The 20451-nt window shown below is 53.9% G+C and overlaps 1 protein-coding gene across 9 annotated transcripts in view; it reads left to right on the forward strand.

Moving 5' to 3' along the window:
- The window catches only part of HDLBP (high density lipoprotein binding protein), a 75093-nt gene that overhangs the window by 29539 nt on the left and 25103 nt on the right, over positions 1–20451 (forward strand). For 6 of the 9 annotated variants that reach the window (XM_008252172.4, XM_070069918.1, XM_002723593.5 and 3 more), the window contains 4 exons: positions 13157–13218; positions 14211–14323; positions 16117–16274; positions 17142–17357. In XM_008252172.4, the coding sequence (XP_008250394.1) occupies positions 14248–14323; positions 16117–16274; positions 17142–17357 (450 nt within the window). In that variant the 5' untranslated portion in view covers positions 13157–13218; positions 14211–14247. Of the gene's footprint in view, positions 1–10306; positions 10441–10618; positions 11571–13156; positions 13219–14210; positions 14324–16116; positions 16275–17141; positions 17358–20451 lie in introns of those variants that run through there. The other 3 variants (XM_017339708.3, XM_008252173.4, XM_008252174.4) reach the window with 3 other exon arrangements.

Here is a 20451-nt window from a genome sequence, read left to right on the forward strand (position 1 = left end):
CTAGGAACTCGAATCCAGGTCTCCCACGTGGGTAATGGGGACCAGACAGCTGGAGCCATCTGTGCTGCTTCCAGGAATGCGCACTAGCAGGAAGCTGAGCCTCTACTCAGACCTCGACTTCCAGGTGGGATGTGGGTGTCCCGGGCTGCATCTTACTGGCTGTGCCACATACTTGCCCCAGAACTAGGCTTTTGGGGGCCAGCATCATGGCACCATGCTTGTGATGCCAGCATTCCATGTCACAGTGCTGGTTTGAGTCCCAGCTCCTCTGCTTTCAGTCCAGCTTTCTGCTGATGAACCTGGGAAGGCAGTGGGAGATAGCCTGGTAAGTACCTGGGCTCCTGACTCCTGTGTGGGAGACCAGCATGGAGCTCCTGGCTGCTGCAGCCACAGGGGGAATGAACCAGTGGATGTAAGGTATTTGCCCACTTGCTCTCTCCCTTCCTCCCCCTTTCAAAAATAAAGAAAACAAAAACTGGCATTTTTAAGAACAAGCCCAACCAGATCTATTTTTTTTTTTAAGATTTATTTATTTATTTGAAAGTCACAGTTACACAGAGAGAAGGAGAGACAGAGAGGGAGAGAGGACTTCCATCCATTGGTTCACTTCCCAATTGGCTGCAACGGCCAGAGCTGCACTGATCCGAAGCAAGGAGCCAAGGGCTTCTTCTGAGTTTCCCATGCAGGTGCAGGGGCCCAAGGACTTGGGCCATCTTCCACTGCTTTCCCAGGCCATAGCAGAGAGCGGGATTGGAAGTAGAGCTGGGACTTGAACTGGTGCCCATATGGGATGCTGGCACTGCAGGCGGTGGCTTTACCCATTACGCCCCAGCACGCACCCCCCCTCCCCTAACCAGTGCATGCAGCCCCACTGAGGGAGTTGGATTTCAGGGCACAGAAGACCATGATGCATCGTGGTTTGGGGGGATGTTGCCCAGTGGATGTTATGACCCTCAATGCTGCACTGTTTGTTTACTCAGTCCCATACTGATAGAAATAATTCAAATTTCTAATATTTTTGATACTACAAAAATGCCACAGTAGGGGGCCCCATGTTGGGGTACCGTGGTTTGTGCCTTTGCCCTACAGTGCTGGCATCCCATGTGAGTGCCGCTTTGAGTCCCAGCCATTCCACTTTAAGTCCAGTTCCCTGCTGATGTGCCAGGGAAGGCAGCGGAAGAAGGCCCAGGTAATAAGGGCCCCTGCCACCCATATAGGAGACCTAGCTGAAGCTCCTGGCTTTGGCCATTGCAGACATTTGGGGAATGAACCACTGGGTAGAAGATTCTCCTTCTATCTCTCTTTGTTAAATAAACGATTCCTGCACATCTGTGGAAGATCGATTTGTATCTTTTGACTTTAAAAAATAATGAGTTGTCAGAGTGCATAGAAAGAAGGGTGCAAACCAGCCCCGCACCTCCCCCCCTTCCAGGTCTGTGCTGGAGAAGTTTCATGACTGCGATGAACGCCCAATTTGTATTTTTTCCTCTAATACAAATGTATTCATTATAAACAAAATAATTGTCATAAATAAGTTCAGTTTTTTCCCCTTTAATACTGTTATATAAGGAAAAGACATCCTTTGTCAGGTTGGGTTTCAGCTTTGGTTTGAAAATGGAATCACTATAGATGATATTGCTGTTCAGTAAAACGCAAGCCACATGTGTGATTTAAGTTATTCTAGTGTGCACTTTAAAATATAAAAAGAGAAAAGTGAGATTATTTTAATGTTTCACTCAATTTGTCAAATACTATCATTTGATATGTAAACAGTATTAATACTGTGTTTTGGAGTCTTCAGCATGCTGACTGTGTTTAGACAGACCGTGCATACCCATTGGGACCAGCACATCTTGTTGCCAGTAGCCACATGTCTAGTTCATAATGTCCAGCTCTGAAGAGTAGTCTGTTTTGTTTCTATGGAACTCCTTTTTTTTTTTTTTTTTTTTTTAACATGTATTTATTTATTTGAGAGGCTGAGTTGCAGAGAGAGAGAGAGAGGTCTTCCATCTGCAGGTTCACTCCCCAAATGGTCACAAACTCCTGAGCTGAGCTGATCTAAGGCCAGGATCTTCTTCCGGGTCTCCCACATGGGTGCAGAGGCCCAAGCACTTGACCGTCTTCCACTGTTTTCCCAGGCACATTAGCAGAGAGCTGGATCGGAAAAGAGCAGCTGGGACATGAACCTGCGCCCTTATGGGATGCCAGTGTTGCAGGCAGAGGCTTAAGCTACTACGCCACAGTGCTAGCCCTGTATGGAACTCCTTGAACTTCCTCTTTAGAATCTAACATTCATCCCATCCTCTTTTTTTAAAAGAAAGTTATGTGTGTTTATCTGACCCATGTTCTTGAATTAGGCTGTATGTAAATATTTACTCAGCTGTGTAACTATGTGCTGATTATTTCAGTATTTGTAAAATTAGCACAGTGGAGTAACAACATTGAAAGTGTTGGGCATCCCCAGACGGGGAGCAGGTTCGTAGGTGTCATCACCCTCGATCTTGTGACAACTTACAGAACAGGCCCCATAAGTTTACAGATGGGAGATGTAAACTTTGAGAGTGTAAGCACCTTGCCAGGGCAGCCCGAGTCGTGTCTGTTCTTGTGGGTGCCTACAGACAGAACATACCCAGAAATCCTGATCTAAGAAATAAGCCAGAATAGCACTGTCATTGAAGAAAGCACTAAATTGAGCCGGCGCCGTGGCTCAACAGGCTAATCCTCCACCTTGCGGCGCCGGCACACCGGGTTCTAGTCCCGGTCGGGGCGCCGGATTCTGTCCCGGTTACCCCTCTTCCAGGCCAGCTCTCTGCTATGGCCAGGGAGTGCAGTGGAGGATGGCCCAGGTGCTTGGGCCCTGCACCCCATGGGAGACCAGGAAAAAGCACCTGGATCCTGGCTCCTGCCATCGGATCAGCGCGGTGCGCCGGCTGCAGCGGCGGCCATTGGAGGGTGAACCAACGGCAATGGAAGACCTTTCTCTCTCTGTCTCTCTCTCTCACTGTCCACTCTGCCTGTCAAAAATAAAAAAAAAAAAAAAAAAAAAAAAAAAAAGAAGAAAGCACTAAATTACCACTTTGTCACTTGCTGAACAGAAGTGAAATCGATAGAGAACGAGGCCGGTGCAGGAAGCAGGGGCTACAGCCAAGTTGAATGTACCTTTGGTAGGCCGGCGCTGCAGCTCACTAGGCTAATCCTCCGCCTTGCGGTGCCGGCACACCGGGTTCTAGTCGCGGTCGGGGCGCCAGATTCTGTCCCGGTTGCCCCTCTTCCAGGCCAGCTCTCTGCTGTGGCCAGGGAGTGCAGTGGAGGATGGCCCAAGTCCTTGGGCCCTGCACCCCATGGGAGACCAGGATAAGTACCTGGCTCCTGCCATCGGATCAGCGCGGTGCACCGGCCGCAGCGCGCCGGCCGTGGCGGCCATTGGAGGGTGAACCAACGGCCAAAGGAAGACCTTTCTCTCTGTCTCTCTCTCTCTCACTGTCCACTCTGCCTGTCAAAAAAAGAAAAAAAAAGAAAAGAATGTACCTTTGGTAATAATTGCTACATCTGAGCCAAAGAAAGGAAGGTAGTTTTGATATGTATAAACAGTTTTATAAAGGCCACATGTAAGTGAGCTCAGTCAGACAAGGGGTTTATGCAGTAGCAACACATGACCCACATTGGGCAGCTACCAGGAGCTGGGGAATGGTTCCTTGTCCTGATGTGACCACCATGCTCAGTGAGGGAAAGTCCAGGCCCACTGCTCCTCCTGCTCACTCAGGTAGCAGGAAGTAGACGCCTCATAGCCGTCTGTCCACCCACTGGCAGTTAATTTTTGGCGTTGTTGCTGGGATGGATATTTCTGGGCTGCCCTCCTAGCCATCACAAGGGGCACTGTTCTGTCACGGGGTGCGGCTCGACCTCACAGCGCCTGTGAGTTGTGTCAAGTAAGAATCCAGATTTTCTCCCAGAGGCAACCTGTTTGCCCAGGGCCACCTGCCACAGAGTCCACCCCGACAGCTGCCCTCCGGGCCACACCTAATGGGGTGCTATCCAGGCATAGCAGGGCTCCTCCTTTCTTGCCTGCCCTCAGCACCTGCTCCCACATTGTACCACACTGCCAGAGTGCCGGCAGCCCTAAAATCTTTTCCCTCCCTACTCTGTCTTCCTCAGAGTTGGATTGGCTGTCCTTTGTCCTGAATTTTCAGTAATAATTTTATTGTAAGTTATAATTGTATATGAAACATTCTAAAAGTTGTAGAAATACTGTTTTGTTTTTTGACAGGCAGAGTTAAACAGTAAGAGAGAGAGAAAGGTCTTCCTTCCATTGGTTCACCCCCCCCAAATGGCCACTACGAAGCCAGGAGCTAGGTGCTTCCTTCTGGTCTCCCATGCGGGTGCAGGGCCCAAGCACTTGGGCCATCCTCCACTGCCTTCCTGGGCCACAGCAGAGAGCTGGACTGGAAGAGGAGCAACTGGGACAGAATCTGGTGCCCCAACCGGGACTAGAACCCAGGGTGCCAGCGCCGCAGGCAGAGGATTAGCCAAGTGAGCTGCGGTGCCAGCCAGAAATATTGTTTTATAATATGGTATTATAAAGCGTGTGTAAAGGAACACTATGAAATAAAGCTTGTATAAAATTTTTTGTTGGAAAATCCCATAGACACACAGATACCTATTGGGGTTTCAATAGTATTTGCATTTAATTTATTTTTGAAGAGGTTTTATTTATGTGAAAGGGAAAGTGACAAAAGAAGGAGAGACAGAGATCTTCCATCTGCACATTCACTCCCTGAATAGTGCAAAGACCAGAGCTGGGCCAAGACAAAGCCAGGAACCCAGAATTCCATCTCAGTCTCCCATGTGGGTACAGGGAACCAAGTACTTGGGCCGCCTCCCATGGCTTTCCCAGGCACATTAGCAGGGAGCTAGATCAGAAGTGGAGCATCTGGGGCTTGAACTGGCACCCGTGGGGGATTAACCTGCTGTGCCATAGTGCCAGCCCCGATAATTGCTGCCTTTATGAAGCCTTCCTGTAGATGGACATTGCATAAGTCACATTCATCTTTAGGTTTATGTGTAAGTTGCTGGCATTGTGGGATGGCATTTTTTTATTATTACAGCGAAGTGGGTGGCTTTCAGCCTGCAGTTGTGTCTCTGCACACTGCAGTTGTGGTTCACTTTGAGTCATTCTTCTTGCTTTTATACGCCTGGTGATATCTGCAGTACAGGACTCAGAGGCACAGTGCACAGGGCCCTGCATGGTGTTCACGTGAGCGCTTGTGTTGGGGACACCACCATCTCACTAGGGCGCTGTCCTAGTATTCCTGTGTTGTCAACAGTGGGTTAATTAGAACCTTTTGGATAGTCACATCAGGTTTGCCCCTGGTGCTAATAACATGCTGAGTTACTTTAATCATTTTACTAATACTGTATCCCCTCACATCACTGGAATAAACTTGGCTTTGTTATTACTTGTCTTTATATTTCTGGATTAGTTTGTTGGATTTCTTTAGGCTTTTGCTTTCAGACGTTCCTTTCTCCTGTTGGTCTTGTCTGGGATGCATCGCAGTACCTCTCTTCCTGTGCTGGAGACAGCCTCACAGGGCTTCCCGACAAAAGCGTAAGTTTATTTGTCGGGCAGAGAGAGACAGAAAAATATCTCCAGTCCTCTGGTTCACATCCCAGATGCCCACAGCAGCCAGGACTGGGCTAGGTTGAAGCCGGGAGCGCAGAACTCACACCGGGTTTCCCACTTCGGTGGCAGGGACCCAAGTACCTGGAGGGAGCTGGGACCCCTCCGAGCCCGGCAGTGTGATGCTGGTTGTCAGTGTGCACGCCCGCCCTGGGCTGCCTCTGTTGTGATGGTTGATTATCCAGACTTTCATTTGCAGAACTTATTTTTCTACAAATTGCCCATTTTGTTTGTTTTCAAAAGTTTTAACTTTTTTTAAAAAGTAGATTCCTTGTGTGGTTTTTCAAACTCTATTATAGCTGTATTTTTTTCTTCCTTTCAGTTTTTAATATTGCTTATTTATACTGCTTCTATTTTTTTCATTGATCATTTTGCCAGGGATGTAACTAGTCTTTCTAAAGTCTTGGCTATAGGTTTTATTCATCCTTTGTTCTGTGTGACTTTTTATTTCTTTTTTAGGTTTATTCTGTTTTTCTAATTTCAGGCCTGAATGATTAGCTTTACGAACTTTCACCTTGTTTTCCTTGCCTGATGGGATGCCTCCAGCAGCACTCTGCCCCATTGCACAGGCTTGGGTATATAACTCCTTGTTACTCAATCCCAAATACTTTTAAGTTTCTTCTGTGTCCCGTGAGTGTTTAGGAATAAGTTGTAAAATTTCCAGATATTTTGGGGCTGGCAGTACTGGGCATCCCTCCTGGGCACCAGTTTGAGTCCCGGCTGCTCCTCTTCCAATCCAGCTCTCTGCTTTGGCCTGGGAAAGCATTGGAAGATGGTCCAGTGCTGGTTCCCTGCACCCATGTAGGAGACCTGGAAGAAGCTCCTGGCTTCAGATCTGCACAGCTCTGGCCATTGTAACCATCTGGGGAGTGAGCCAGCTGATAGAAGACCTACCTCCCCTCCTCCCCCTACAGAAAGCTCTGCCTTTCAAGTAAATAAATAAATTAATTAATTTTTTTTTAATTTCCAGATATTTGAAGATTTAAGGTGACTTCTTTTTAAAAAATTTATATCAAGATTTATTTTTTTGAAAGGCAGATTGAGAGGGAGAGAGAAAAAGAGAGATATTCCATCTCCTTGCTCACTTTTCAAATGCCTGCGAGATCCAGGACTAAGCTAGGCAGAAATCAGGAACCAGGAATTCCACGTGGGTAGCAGGAACCCCTGTGCTTGGGCTATCATCTGCTGCCTCCCAGGAACCTTAATAGGAGCTGGATCAGAAAGAGTGGCTGGGACTTGAATCACACTCCCGCACAGGAGATGGGCACCCAGCGCAGCAGCTTAGTCCACTGCATCACAACACCAACCCCTGAGTGTTTATATACTCATTTAATTTATTTGAAAGGCAGAGAGACAATGAGAGATACTGAGAAACAGAGCCATTTCCTGTCCACTGGTTCACTCCGCAAATACCTGAAACATGGGTTCCAGGCCAGGCCAAAACCATGAGCCTGGAATTCAGTCCAGGTCTCCCACGTAGGTGGGAGCCATTACCTTCTGCCTCCCCAGATGTGCAGTAGCAGGAGGCTGGGACTGGGTGTGGAGGTGGGACTTGATACGTGCTGTGGGCATCCCAAACAGCAACTTAAGTGGACTTCTGACTGAGTTATGTTCAGGAAATGATGTATGTTTTTAAATGTGTATTCATTTTTATTTATTTGAAAGTAAAGTGACAGAGATCTTCCATCTGCTGGTTCATTCCCCAAATGCTGGGGCAAGGCCAGACTGAAGCCAGGAGCCCAAAACTCCAGCCGGGGGTGTCGCAGCCTCCAGCAGTCACTCCCTGTTCTGTAGGTGTTACTCTGAGTTGGCTGGAGAGAAAAGAGGGTCTGTCCAGTTTGACTGAGAGTTTGCTCAGGTACTCCGTCCTTTTGCTCCAACCTTGATGTCCTTCTGGTTTAGGACTGAAATAGCTTCTGTCCAGTAGTCCATTTACACTTGGAATTCATTTCTTTACAGTGTCTTGTGTTTTATCCACCTTGCTTTCTTATTGTTTCTCCTTTACTTCTCTTGCCTCCTCTTCTGTTTCCTTGTTTCCTCTCTTTAATAATCAGTAATACGGCCGGCGCCGTGGCTCAACAGGCTAATCCTCAGCTTTGCAGCACCAGCACACCGGGTTCTAGTCGCGGTCGGGGCGCCGGATTCTGTCCCGGTTGCCCCTCTTCCAGGCCAGCTCTCTGCTGTGGCCAGGAAGTGCAGTGGAGGATGGCCCAAGTACTTGGGCCCTTCACCCCATGGGAGACCAGGAGAAGCACCTGGCTCCTGCCATCGGATCAGCGTGGTGCGCCGGCCGCAGCGCACCAGCTGCGGCGGCCATTGGAGGGTGAACCAACGGCAAAGGAAGACCTTTCTCTCTGTCTCTCTCTGTCCACTCTGCCTGTCCAAAAAAAAAAAAAAAAAAAAAGGTAATACAATATAATGTCATCCATAAATAACAATGTGTATTATAATGAATAACGCTTCATCCAAGATTTAAACCATTGCCATTAACTCCATGGGACTTTAGTTTGAAAGTTGAAAATGTTCTTTCCTAGATTACTTTAACTTTTTTATCACTTTTTCTCAACAAGAACTAAAATTAATCCCTGTGGGAAAAGGGAATTGAAAGATAATGCATGGGATGGACATTGGTCACACTGTTAGCATTACTTGGGACTGTGTCCTATGTCAGAACACCCAGGTTCAAGTCCTGACTTCCCCTCCCAGCTTCCTGCTCATGCCCACCCTGGGGGCAGGTGATGGCTGAGGGGGTGGGTCCCTGCCACCTGCATAGAGACCAGGATTGAGTTCCTGGCTCCCCGCAGCAGCTGTTGCAGGCATTTGAGAAGTGAGCCAGCAGATGAAAGGTCCCTCCCTCCCTCCCTCCCTCTCTCTCTCTCTGCCATTCAAAGAAAAAAAAAGATACGGAGGCAAGTATTCTTGAAAATTAAAAAAAAAATGCAGTGTATGTACGTTGCTGCCTGTGTTTTAATTGTCAGCGATGAGCTGGTGACAGGGAGGAAGGCGTGTTAGCCCCTGCTCCTGGTATACCTTCTGTTGAGGGTGTGGTCCTTGAACATCATCCCTTCGGGGTGGGGGGAGGGCATATCTGTTCCAGCATTTTACCTGGAGCAGGCCCAAAGCTTACTAATAGACTGAAATGTCACAGAGTGGAATAGCCATAGAGCTCACACTTTTTTAAAAATTGATTTATTTGAAAGGCAGAGTTAGAGAGGAGGAAAGACAGGCGAGTGCCCATCCCCTGGTTCACTCCCCAAATGGCTGCAATGGCCAGGGCTGGGCCAGGCTGAAGCCAGGTTTCCCATGTGAGTGCAGGGACCAAGGACTAAGGCCATCTTCCACTGCTTTCCCAGGCCAGCAGGGAGCTGGATCAGAAGTGGAGCAGCCAGGACTCAAACCGGTACATCTGGTGACTTAGCCTGCTATGGTTCACATTTCAGCTAGTCTCCATGCTAATGCTTGCTTAGAAGAAATGCATGCTGGGATGTTTTGTATACAAATTCAGCACTTAATTTCATAGTATCTTTTGTTAACTGGTTTTTTAACCTACTCTGTCTCCTGCAACCCCAGCACTTCATAGCCTTAGGGAGGGTCCTTGACTGTGGACCTGGTGGTGCCTGCCGCCTCATCTCCCTCTCTGCCTTGCCGAGCCCTAAAAAGCAATGACACTACCTCCTCACCACAGAAAAACAGCTCGGAGGGTGCTGGAGCGGCTCCCGACTGGACTGAGCACTGCCCGGTCCTCCCACTCCCCGCGACAGCAGCGGTGTCCCCTGCCTGCAGTGGCTTCTGCCCCCAGGTGGTATCAGGAGGCGCCAGGCTGCTGGCAGCCTTCTGCTCTGCCCTCACCTCCACCTGCCCCTCCAGGCAGCTTCCAACTCCTGATTCTCTGTGTCTGTCTCCTTAAGCCTCCTCCTCTTGCTCACTCAGGCCCAGTACCTCTGGCCATTCTTTTATGGGCAGCAAGGGGCTTCTCGGTGCTACCTTCCAAAGAGATACCTCCCTGACCACTTCCTTTGTCCACTGCTGCCCACCATAAGGTGAGCCTTTGGCATCTTCAGACAGAATAACTGTGTCGTGTCCACTCTTCATATACGTCAGTGTTCCACCAGAACACACACCTGGTTGTGCCTTGTGCTAGCCAGGTGCCCCCCAGCCCCATGTCACGGCTGCAGACTGCGCTGGCTCTGCCCCCTCCCGCCCTCCCGGCTCCTGGAATGGTTTCCTGAGGCCTGGTCCCGTCCCCAGGTGTCCGCAGCAGGCTGCCGTACTGGAGCCTCCTCTGGGCCACTTCATCACAGGGGTCGCCGGCTCTGTGCACATCGCTTCCCTGGCCCTGCACCCTAACAGTGGACGCCGCGGTGCGGGGCCGCGGGCGCTCGCGCCGGTGGTTGGGGGCGGGGGGAGGCAGCCCCTCTCGCCCAGCAGTTTGCCCTTCGGAGGGGTGCGGGCGAGCCGAGGGGGTAGCGGGGCGGCGCGGGAAGCGGGGACTGCGGGCCGGGGCTGCAAACTTCGAGGCCCGAGGTGCGCGCCCACCGGAGGCGCGGCCGCCCGAGGTCCCGACGCCCCGCCGGCCAGGCCGCACAACTTTGCGAGCGGGGCAGGACTCCGGGGGCGCCGGGGCGCGGGGCGGGGCGGCTGACGTGTCCCGGCGGGATTGGAGCCGCCGCCCCATATAGCAGCGCCCGGCGCCGCCGCCCGCGTCCCGGCTTCTCCCGCGCGGCGGGCGAGCGAGCGAGCGGACGGACAGACAGGCGGACACGGTGAGCTGGCGGGGCTGGCGGGGCTGGCGGGTCGGGCCGGGCCGGGTCGGGCCGGGTCGGGCCGGCCAGGCCAGGCCAGGCCAGGGCTCGGGGCTGCCAACGTGGAGGCGGCGGGGCCGGCGCGGCTGGTCCGCACTCAGGGCGGCGCTCGGGCGCCCCCTGTCCCGGCGCGGCGGCCGCGGCCGGCTACGTGTCAACGTCGCGAGGGGCCGCCGGCCCGCAAACTTTCCCGAGCCCGCGCCGTCCTCCCGCGCCTGCGGGCTCCACGCGGCGACCCGGGCCGCGGCCGCACGGGGGAGGGGCGGCCGACCTGGGCCCAGGTCGGTGACGTTGGCGAGGCCTCCTCCCCTCCCCCTCCGCCCCGGACGCCCCTCCCCCGCCCGCGCCCGCTGGCGGGGCCGGCGGTGCCCCGGCCGGGGTCTCCTGCGGGCGGCAGGCGTGCGGGGCCGGGCTGCAGCGCCCCCTGCCCCTTCGTCCCGCGAAGTGGTGGGGGGCCGGCCGGCCCGAGGGCCACTTGGACGGGCCCCAGGGGCGCGGAGGCCACGGCTCTACGGAAAAATACCGCGTCTGGAGGCGGCGCTGCGGTCCCTTTAAGCGCGTCCCCGCCCGCGGCGCCGGGCTGCTGAGGTGGCGCCTGCGAAGTTCCTGCGCCGGCCTGGCCGCGGGGACGCCCGCCGCCGCCGCTGCCCCGCCTTCCGAGGTGGGTCGGGGGTCTCGGAAGTTGCGGAGGAAAGTTCTCTGCGAGGCTCCCGTGAGCACGGAGCGAGGCGGAGTGGGGTCTGTGGCGGGCCCTGCGTCCGGCCCCGGCGCGGCGAGGCTCCGGCGACGCGGGGCGCTGGTTGCGGTTGGGTGCGTGGACGGAGGGTGCACCGCCCAGCCGGGCTCGCGGGGCGGGAGACTGTCCGCGGCCGGAGGGGCCTGGGAGTCGCGGGTTTTGCCCTGCCTTGAGGCCGGCTCTGGACGGCCGTGCACTGTCCCCGCTGGTGCCGAGGACTGGACCGGCGTGATCCTGAGAGCCGGGTCCCAACCGCGCTTCGGGAGCCGGGCCTGGCGCCCCAGGCCCCCCGGGAGCTCCGAGGTGGGGACTCGGAAGAGGGCCAAGACCCGCGTCTTGTAGCATCTCAGCCAAGGTGGGTTCTCTAAAGCTGGGGTATTGAGTTGTCAGGAGGAGAGGACTGGGGGCTCCCGTCCCAGAACCCCAGGTTTACTTGTGGTGGCTCCTTGCGCGCTATAAGGAATGTGCTTTGAGTTCTGGGGGATGGGGTCCCGAGCAATGTGGCATGCTGGGGCAGTGGTTCCGGAGGTGTGCCAGCCCTCAGAGGTGAGAGCACACGCACCCGTCCTGGGGTGCAGGGGGACTGGCCAGCCAGAGCTCAGGGGCAGGCCGGGGGTGTGGTTGAGGCCACTCTTGGGGGTGTGCAAGTCCTGATTTTGGGAAGTGACATTCAGACAAGAAAGGCGTCAGCCTGGCGGCTCCTGAGGGGTGGGTAGGTGCAGGAGGCCCCATCCTGCTCCCAGACTGGCTGTGCACCGGCTGCCACGACATTGGTCGCGCAGAGCTGGGCTTCCCTCCTAGCCTTGCTCTGCAGTTTGCAGATTAGAACTTGTTGGTGAGGACAGTAAATAAATATTCCTAGTCCTGGGTCCCCCCTTCCCTCCGGCCTCAGGGCACAGCTGGGGCCGCGCAGTAGTTCTGGCCTCTGGCTGAGTAGTGGTTCCCCACCAGACTGGAGCTTTTAAAAAACGCCTGCCAAGGCTGAAATCCTGGAGTGCTGCCAGCCCACAAACTGTGCAAGGGAGAGGCCCTTGTAGTCCAGGGTCTGTGGATGCCACAGCCTGCCTCCCAGCTCCTGGGCACATCACCCTGCTTGGGTGGGGTGGCCCACTGTCACGACATCCACTTTTCTCTGGTTTAGGGGCACAGTTGGCCTGCCGTGTCGGTCCTACCTGTCTGGGTGACCCACACCCTTCTGCTTCACAGAGTGGCTCTTGGTCCTCCGTAGACAGCCTCTGAAGGTTCCTTTCAATCCCACGGTTTCTTAAAATTTCCTTACTTATCTGAAGGGCAGAGAGATCAAGAGCGCGCTCCTGTCCTCTGGTTCACTCCCCAAAGGCTGCAACAACCAGGCCGGGCCAGGCCAAAGCCAGGAGCCTGAAACTCCATCCAGGTGTCCCACATCGGTGGCAGGGGCCCAAGGTCTTAAGCCATCCCCCACTGTTTTCACAGGCACATTAGTAGGGAGCTGGATGAGAAGTAGAGCAGCTGGGGCTAGAATTGTGGTTCTGATACGGTGCTGGCACCGCAACGCCAGCCCCAAACTCACTAGTTTTTGACCTGGTTTCCAAATCCCTGGTGGATTAGAAGGGACTGAAGGACTTCTCCAGGATAATGAGCAGGAAGTGACCCTAGTGAGCTCCAGAGCCCCTGGCCACAGCTGCCTGCAGGTCACGTGGGGGCCAGGGGACTGGAGCACGCCGCACCCCCTCCGTCTTGTGTGGATCTTGCTTCCTGGTAGCAGTTAAGGTGTGGCTCCTGCAAGTCCTCTGAGAGTTTAGGACGGTTCCAGCTTTCCTGTAACCTACTTTGTTGGAAGCTCATGGCCACAGAGCAGAGTTTACCCTGGAGACTGGAGTTTTTCTGGTTGGGAGGTATAAGATATGTTGAAGAACTTTCTCTGATTTTCCCCTGTGTTCTCTCCCGGCCCATCCAACACAGCGAAAGCTGGCAGGCTGACAGGCGCCTCAGGACGGACTTCCTGGCTACCGACCGTTTTGCTGGTGAGTTTGTGCATCTGAGGGCTGTCCCTGCAGCCTCAAGCCCCGCCTGGCACAGGCGTCTGTAGACATGTGCCCGTCGGCTGTCACCTGGCTACCGTCTGTTCAGTCTTTTCTTCTTAAATGTGAATTAGTTTTTTCAGGAGTTCAGAGCTTGATTTTCTTGAATTCAGGGAGAGATCTTATTGTGTCATAAAAATTACACAAAAACATTCTCCTTTATGTTAAGTGACTCTTATATATTTTGCCAAGATAGTACAGATACCTGCTTGCTGTGAGAAATTGTCTGGAGAAAGTGAGTTCTCTCTCCCTGTAGTCGTGTGGGGACCGCCTGGAAATGGGGGTGCACCCCGCCTCCCTGCTGACTGCGCTGCTGCAGGCAGGAGAGCTCCTCGCCCACAGAGCCCTGCAGCTGTGCAGGCCTTGTCTGTGGGCTGCAAGTCCCCGGCCACACCTGGGGGGCGCGGGGGGGAGTAGATGAGCAGGTTTCAGGCGCGGAACCCCCTGGGTTGTGAGATACTGGTGGGCTTTATGTAGGCACCGTCAGGTGGTCCGTTTTTAAAGCATCTGGGGCGTGAGGTAAGATGACTTGAGGCAGCAGTTACCATGATCCTGATGTTGCTCTGGGAGGTGCTGGGCCAGGCTGGATGGGCTGTAACCCTGTAACCCCTGGACGTCCTGGCTTCCCCAGTGACAGGAGCCTTGGGGAGGGCCGTTGGCCAGCTGTCCTAAGACCCTCTTTTACTTGCAATTTTTTTTCCCTTTTCATCCTTTGCTGAGCGTTTGGACATCAGCTTTCCTGACGTGTTCAGCTGGTGAAAAAATAAAACCTTTGGCTTTAAAAAGTATGCAAAAACATTCTCCTTTACCTTAAGTTACTCATGTTTTGCTAAGATGGCATAGATAGCCGCTTGCTGAAGCTGAGGCTGGTGGTCTAAGGAGAGTTGAGTTGACTGTGTGCTGAACTTGTTCCTCTGCTTCCTTCCGTGCTGCAGTCACTGACCTGGACTGTGCGTGGGCAGGAGACCAGCCATGAGCTCCGTCGCAGTTCTGACCCAGGAGAGCTTTGCCGAACACCGAAGTGGGCTGGTTCCGCAGCAGATCAAAGGTGACCCCTTCCCCCCACCCACGCTTGCTCTCTGTCTCATGGCCTAGGGTGCAGTGGGAGCACCTATGACAAGGTTGAACTTCCGTGGGGGAGATTCAGAAACAGTGCAGGCCTTGGTGAGAAATGCCTGTCGAGCTCACCGCTGCACTGGGAAGCCTGCTGGAGCAGAGGGACCAGGCTGGACATCCGTGCCCTCCGCAGCAGCTGGACAGGACTCAGAGCAGCAAATGGCATTTCAGGTGTTCTGATATGCACAATACGTAAAAGGGAGCAGGCAGAAACTAATTTCAAGACATTTTATCTAATCCAGTGTGCCCAAGACATCAGTGTTTCTATATACATTTAATGTGTTTTAAAAAAAATAAACCTACAGTATTTCAATATTTCACTTTTTCCTTCAAAGTCTGATGTATGTTTACAGCTATAGGAGATTTTATTTGAATCCTTAATTTTCATCTAAACTTCTTGGTCCCAAGTACCTGGGGGCCTAGGGTCTTCTGCCCGGTGAGGTCTGAGAGAATCCAGCCACTGTTCACAGCAGCCACATCTGGGGTGGTGTGGCCCTGTGTCCCGTGGTGAACCTGGACTCAGACATAGCCTGCTTGATTCCGAAGGTCACCTCCCCACACCACACCTCGTGCCCAGGGTTCAGGTGTTGTGATTGGGCCTTGGTGTTGGTGGACTTGGCCCAGCCCTGGGGATCGGGTGTTCTCCCAGCCAGCCGTGCCCTTTCTCATGAGTCGTAGTTAGTGGGACAAAATCGTGGGCAAGTAGGGCACGATGGAAGACAGAAATGATTAGTAATTAGGGGACCTGATTTCCACAGCCTCGCTGCTGGGGGAGGGAGAAGGGGCGGCTTGCACAGCTGTTACTGCAGCGTTGCCTGCTGCAGTGCAGAGTTAGCTGCAGTTTGCCTCAGAGGCAGCTGCCCAGACAGTTCCAGGTAGCACCATCGTTGTATTTTACAAATTAATTTTTTAAAGATACTTATTTATTCTAAAGGCAGAGTGGCCGAGAGAGGGGGGGAGACAGAGAAAGAGTTCTTCCATCTGCTGATTGACTCTCCAAATGGCTTCAACAGCCAGGGCTGGGCCAGGCTGATGCCAAGAGCCCAGAACTCTATCCAGGTCTCCCACATGGGTGGCGGGGAACCAGGAACTTGCCATCTTCCCCTGCCTTCCCAGGTGCATCAGCAGGGAGCTGGATCAGAAGTGGAGCAGGTGCGATTCGAAGTGGCAGAGTATTAAGGCTCTTTAGGCCTTAATCTCTGTGCGGGGCTTGCCTCCAACGGCTCAGCCCAGCAGGGCAGTGGGGTTCACAGTGAGCTAAGCCCGGCCACAGGCAGGCCATGCAGGAGGAGGTGCGACTGTGAGGGCTGGGAAGCCCCTGGCCTCTCCAGTTCAGTGCAGAAAGGCACTATTGGGCCTTCCCTATCACTATGAATGAGAAAGAAAGGCGGGGCTTTGTTTATGATCACTTAATTATTTTAAAGGCAGAGTTAGAAGGGAGAGAGAGATCTGGTGTTTCACTCTCCAAATGGCTGCGATGGCCAGGACTGGGTTGGGCCAAAGCCAGGAGCTTCTTCCAGGTCTCCCATGTAGGTGCAGAGGCCCAAGCACTTGTGCCGTTCTCCACCACTTTCCCAGGTGCATTAGCAAGGAGCTAGGTCAGAAGTGGAACGTCTGGGACTGGAGTCAACCCGTCTGTCTGTTTCTTATTGAATCTCTTGAAGTATTTTTTGTCATATAATGCTGAGAGTGCTGTTGTCCTCTTATTCCATGCCACGGGACCAGTTGCCACTTTAAATTCAGAAGAGGAGAGCGACCCTCCAACCTACAAGGATGCCTTCCCTCCACTTCCCGAGAAAGCAGCGTGCTTGGATGGTGCCCAGGAGCCTGCAGGAGCATGGAGTAACAAGATCCGGCCCATCAAGGCCTCTGTTATCACTCAGGTAGAGAGGCCTTTTCCTCCTAGTCCACCTCCCAGTCAGTGGCCGCAGGGTCTGGTCTTCTGGTCAGGAAGATTTTTGAATGTGCAAAATGAAGAGTTTTGGGTAAGGAAAGGACTGACGGGTGTTTCAGATTAGATCAGCCCCTGCCTGCCCCCGTGCTCAGCCTGCGTCCTGAGGAGGCCTGCACAGGAGTGGGTCCTGTGTCTAATCCCTGTTCACAGCTGCTGCCCTGCCCTCGCTCTCCATCCCCCTGCATGCATCAGGAACTGGGAAGCCTTGAAGCAGTTCCATGCTTGTTCCCTCTGCTGTTGGGATTGGAAGTGTTGGCGTGAGCACCTGTGTGGCTGTGGTGGAAAATGGCCATCCATGCACCTACCAGTCCTCTTCCCTTAGCTCTGGGCTCATGGTGCCACACTTGGTCTTGCACTGCTCACCTGGCACCTAGTTGATTATGTTAAAAGTACCCTGTCCTACTTGGTGGTTTCTGCCCTGAACCAGGTAGCGGCTTGGTCTGGCTCCTGCCCTGGACATCTCCTACATTCCTCATGAGATAGCCGAGTGGCCCTGAGGCTCCCAAAACCTCACACTGACCCTTACCACAGGGTGGCCTGGGTGTCACCCCAGAATCCACCTCCCTTGCCTCTGCTCTTTCCCCACACCGCCAGGCGCAGGTGTCTCCGCCACGCTCGTGATCTGCATCCACCCAGACTCCCTGTTTGCCTGCTGCTGCCCCCTGTTCCCTGGGTAGTGGGCCTCCTGACCTCAGCCCCGCCCCTTTCTGCTCTGCCCTGGGGTTGGGGTGGGGGCTGGGCGTGGGGCAGAGCACCTGTTGATGAGCTTCCCTGGTTGTTGGTCTTCGCTGAGCAGGTATTCCATGTCCCCCTGGAGGAGAGGAAATACAAGGACATGAACCAGTTTGGTGAAGGTGAGCAAGCCAAGATCTGCCTGGAGATCATGCAGAGGACCGGGGCTCACTTGGAGCTCTCTCTGGCCAAAGACCAAGGCCTGTCCATCATGGTCTCGGGGAAGCTGGACGCTGTCATGAAAGCTCGAAAGGACATTGTCGCCAGACTGCAGACCCAGGTGGGTGTCCCCTCCTCCATCGAGGGGTGGCCGAGCTGTGTGAGGGCAGCAGCATTCAGATCCTCTGACCGTTTTAGCGGTGGGATGAGTGGGAACTGCACACGAAAGACCTGTCCCACGGCTGGAGCCGCTTACAAGGCTCTGGGCTGGCTGGGCCCTGGCACACGGCCATGGTTTCCAGCCTGCGACGCACACGTGCAGTTCAGCACCTGCTTCCAGATCATGAGTTCAAGTTAGGTTTGGGTAGACCAGCGCCCTCAGCCTTTGCAGTCCGAGGCTGCCACCTGGAAAGTATGAGAGCCACTGTAGTGAATCAGTAAATCTGCCGTACATGTGCCCAGTGGACACATGGAGAGGGCCGGTGCTGTGGTACAGTGGGTTAAAGCACCGGCTTCCCATATGGGCACCACTCATGTCCCGGCTGTGCCACTTCCCATCCAGCTCCCTGCTAATGTGCCTGGGAAAGCAGCTGAGGATGGTCACATGGTCCCCTGCACCCATATGGGAGACCCAGAAGCAGCTTCTGGCTCCTGTCTTTGGCCTGGCCCAGCCTGGTCTTTGCAGCCATCTGAGAAGTGAACCGGCAGGTGGAAGAGCCCTCTCTGTCTTTCCTTCTCTCTGTCAAGTAAATAAATCCTTTTTTAAAAAAGAAAAGAAAAACATGGAGACTCTCACTAGAATACTATAGGACAGCTGTCATCCTGCGTGGGTCTCTGTGGAAATGCCCTCCCACCTGCCACCAGGCTCTGAGCTCCAGCAGGAGCCCGTGCTGGCCTACGGGGCAGGCCTAGAGCTGAGGTCCGCTTGTGACAGGCAGCCTGAGGACAGTCCAGACCCCTGCTAGCTTCATGGGGTTGAACCTGTAGATGTCAGGAACCAACAGATGTTGCCCATGGGTCTTTGCTGCCAGTGAGCCTCTGCTGTGACTGAAGGGACTCGGGTCATGCGTGCGTCACAGGGAGGCCTTCATCCCCCGCCCTTCTGTTGGTTTGGGGGCTTTTTTTGTTTTGTTTTTTTCCTAAGAGAGAAAGGATTATTTTTTTCTTCATAAATATTTATTGGGGCCGGCGCTATAGCATGGCAGGTAAAGCCGCCATAGTGCCGCCCTCAGTGCCGGCATCCCATGTGGGCATTCCTGGCTGTTCCACTCCTGATCCAGCTCTCTGCTATAGCCTAGGAAAGCAGTAGAAGATGGCCCAAGTTCTTGGGCTCCTGCACCTGCGAGGGAAAACCTGGAGGAGGCTCCTGGCCTCAGATCGGCACAGCCCCGGCTGTTGCAGCCAATTGGGGAGTGAACTTCTGCCTCTCCTCTCTGTGTAGCTCTGACTTTCAAATAGATAAATAAATCTTTTAAAAAAAAAATGTTATTCATTTGAAAGGCAGAGCAGTAGAGAGAGCTGGCACTTCTGTCTGCTGGTTCACTCCCCAAGTAGCCACAACAGCCAAGGCTGGGTCAGGCTGAATCCAGGAGCCAGGAACTCCATCCTGGTCTCTGTGTACCTGAGCCATCTGCCACTGCCTTCCCAGGAGCATTAGCAGGGGGCTGGATCGGAAGAGCAACAAGGGCTCATCCTGTGCTCTGATGTGGGATGCTGGCATCGCAAGTGGCAGCTTGACCCACTGTGCCACTGTGCTGGCCCCTGTCCCCATTAGTTTACAGGAAATCACAGATAGTGTTTCACTGTCAAGACCTCCGGGAGGCCTCTCCTGTAGTATGAGGGTCTTCGAAAAGTTTGTGGAAAATGCATCATGAGAACTCGCGGTTTGGACTTCACCACAAACCTTTTGAAGTGCTTTCTTATCTATGTTGTGTATGTATTTCTATTAGCTATCATGCCATTAACTCAGTAAAATTAGTTTTTCAGTGTCCCGCCCAGGCTCTGCCCAGCCTGTCTAGACTTCTCGAGGCCTCACACCCATCTTTCCCAGCTGGCTCATTCACACGTCACTGTCCGTCCCTCAGAGCCTGTTCACCGTGGTCGCCAGTCTCTCGAGGCTGTCAGCATGTTGGGGAGGACGGGTGTCAGGCACGCTCTGCTGTCTCATTGCCTCCTGGGAGCCAACACAGGACCCTGGTGCTGTTGTTCCTGGTCACCTTGGTGTTTGCCAGGAACACTGTCGGCGGCGCTGTGCTCACGGTGTTGGATCTGGGGGTTGTGCATGTACTGATTCAGAGACGGATGCCTACACTGGGGGTGGCTGTGGCCTGGTGTGTCCTTTAGAAAGGTTCCTTCGCCAGGTGTCCACGGCCATGGCTGCCTTCCTGTGTTTGAGGTGGCTCTTGAGGGTTTCCTGATGCTACGCTCCTCAGGTTAGTGGCCCTGCTGTGAGCAGACCGCCTGCGTCCACCGACAGAGCCTTCACTCCCCAGTGCTGGGCCAGATTGGAGCCCTGGCGTCTTCAGTGGTGGCAGAGTGTTTAGTGTTGTTTTGAACCTGGGAATTTGGTGTTTCCTTCACAGTTGTTCTCGCCCAGGGTTTTCCCTGCAGCTTTCTATCACTGCCCACGCACCTGAGCCGCCCCTGGACCTCCCACACAGGAGAGGGGACTTGAGTGTCACGTGTTTACTCCCCAGAGACCTGTTGAGCAGGAAATGGCACCTGGGGGCTCCTGCCACTCAGTGGGAGCCTGTTACAGCCAGGACACCGGGAACGCCCTCTAGTCGCTACTTCTGATGAAGACGGGCGGTGGTAGGGGGTTTAGGTCAAAGCAGTTTGTTCTTCTGGGTTATTTGGTCATCTTGACATTGAGTTATGTTCATTTATTTCCCTTTATTTTCAACTTTTAAAACTTTGCCAACATTTGTGTGGTGGTGAAGTCGGAGCTGCAAGGAAAGGGGCACTCGGAGCTGCGCCCTTGCTGCCTGTACCCCCACACCCAGGGTCTCCTCTGCTCATGCTGCCCCGCCTCCCGGGGTCCCCTCTCCCCCGCCCCCACACCCGGGGTCCTCTCTGCCCCTGTCCCCCATTCTTGAACCAGAGACGGCTTGCTGTGAGAGCTGCTCCGCCCCCTGCACATCCCCTTTGTCTCTGGGGGAGTTGGTTGGTGGGCATCTGGGCAGCTACCAGAACCTTCTGTTGTAATCATGGCACAG

Source organism: Oryctolagus cuniculus, chromosome 3 (assembly GCF_964237555.1).
Source record: "Oryctolagus cuniculus chromosome 3, mOryCun1.1, whole genome shotgun sequence".
Lineage (NCBI taxonomy): Eukaryota > Metazoa > Chordata > Mammalia > Lagomorpha > Leporidae > Oryctolagus > Oryctolagus cuniculus.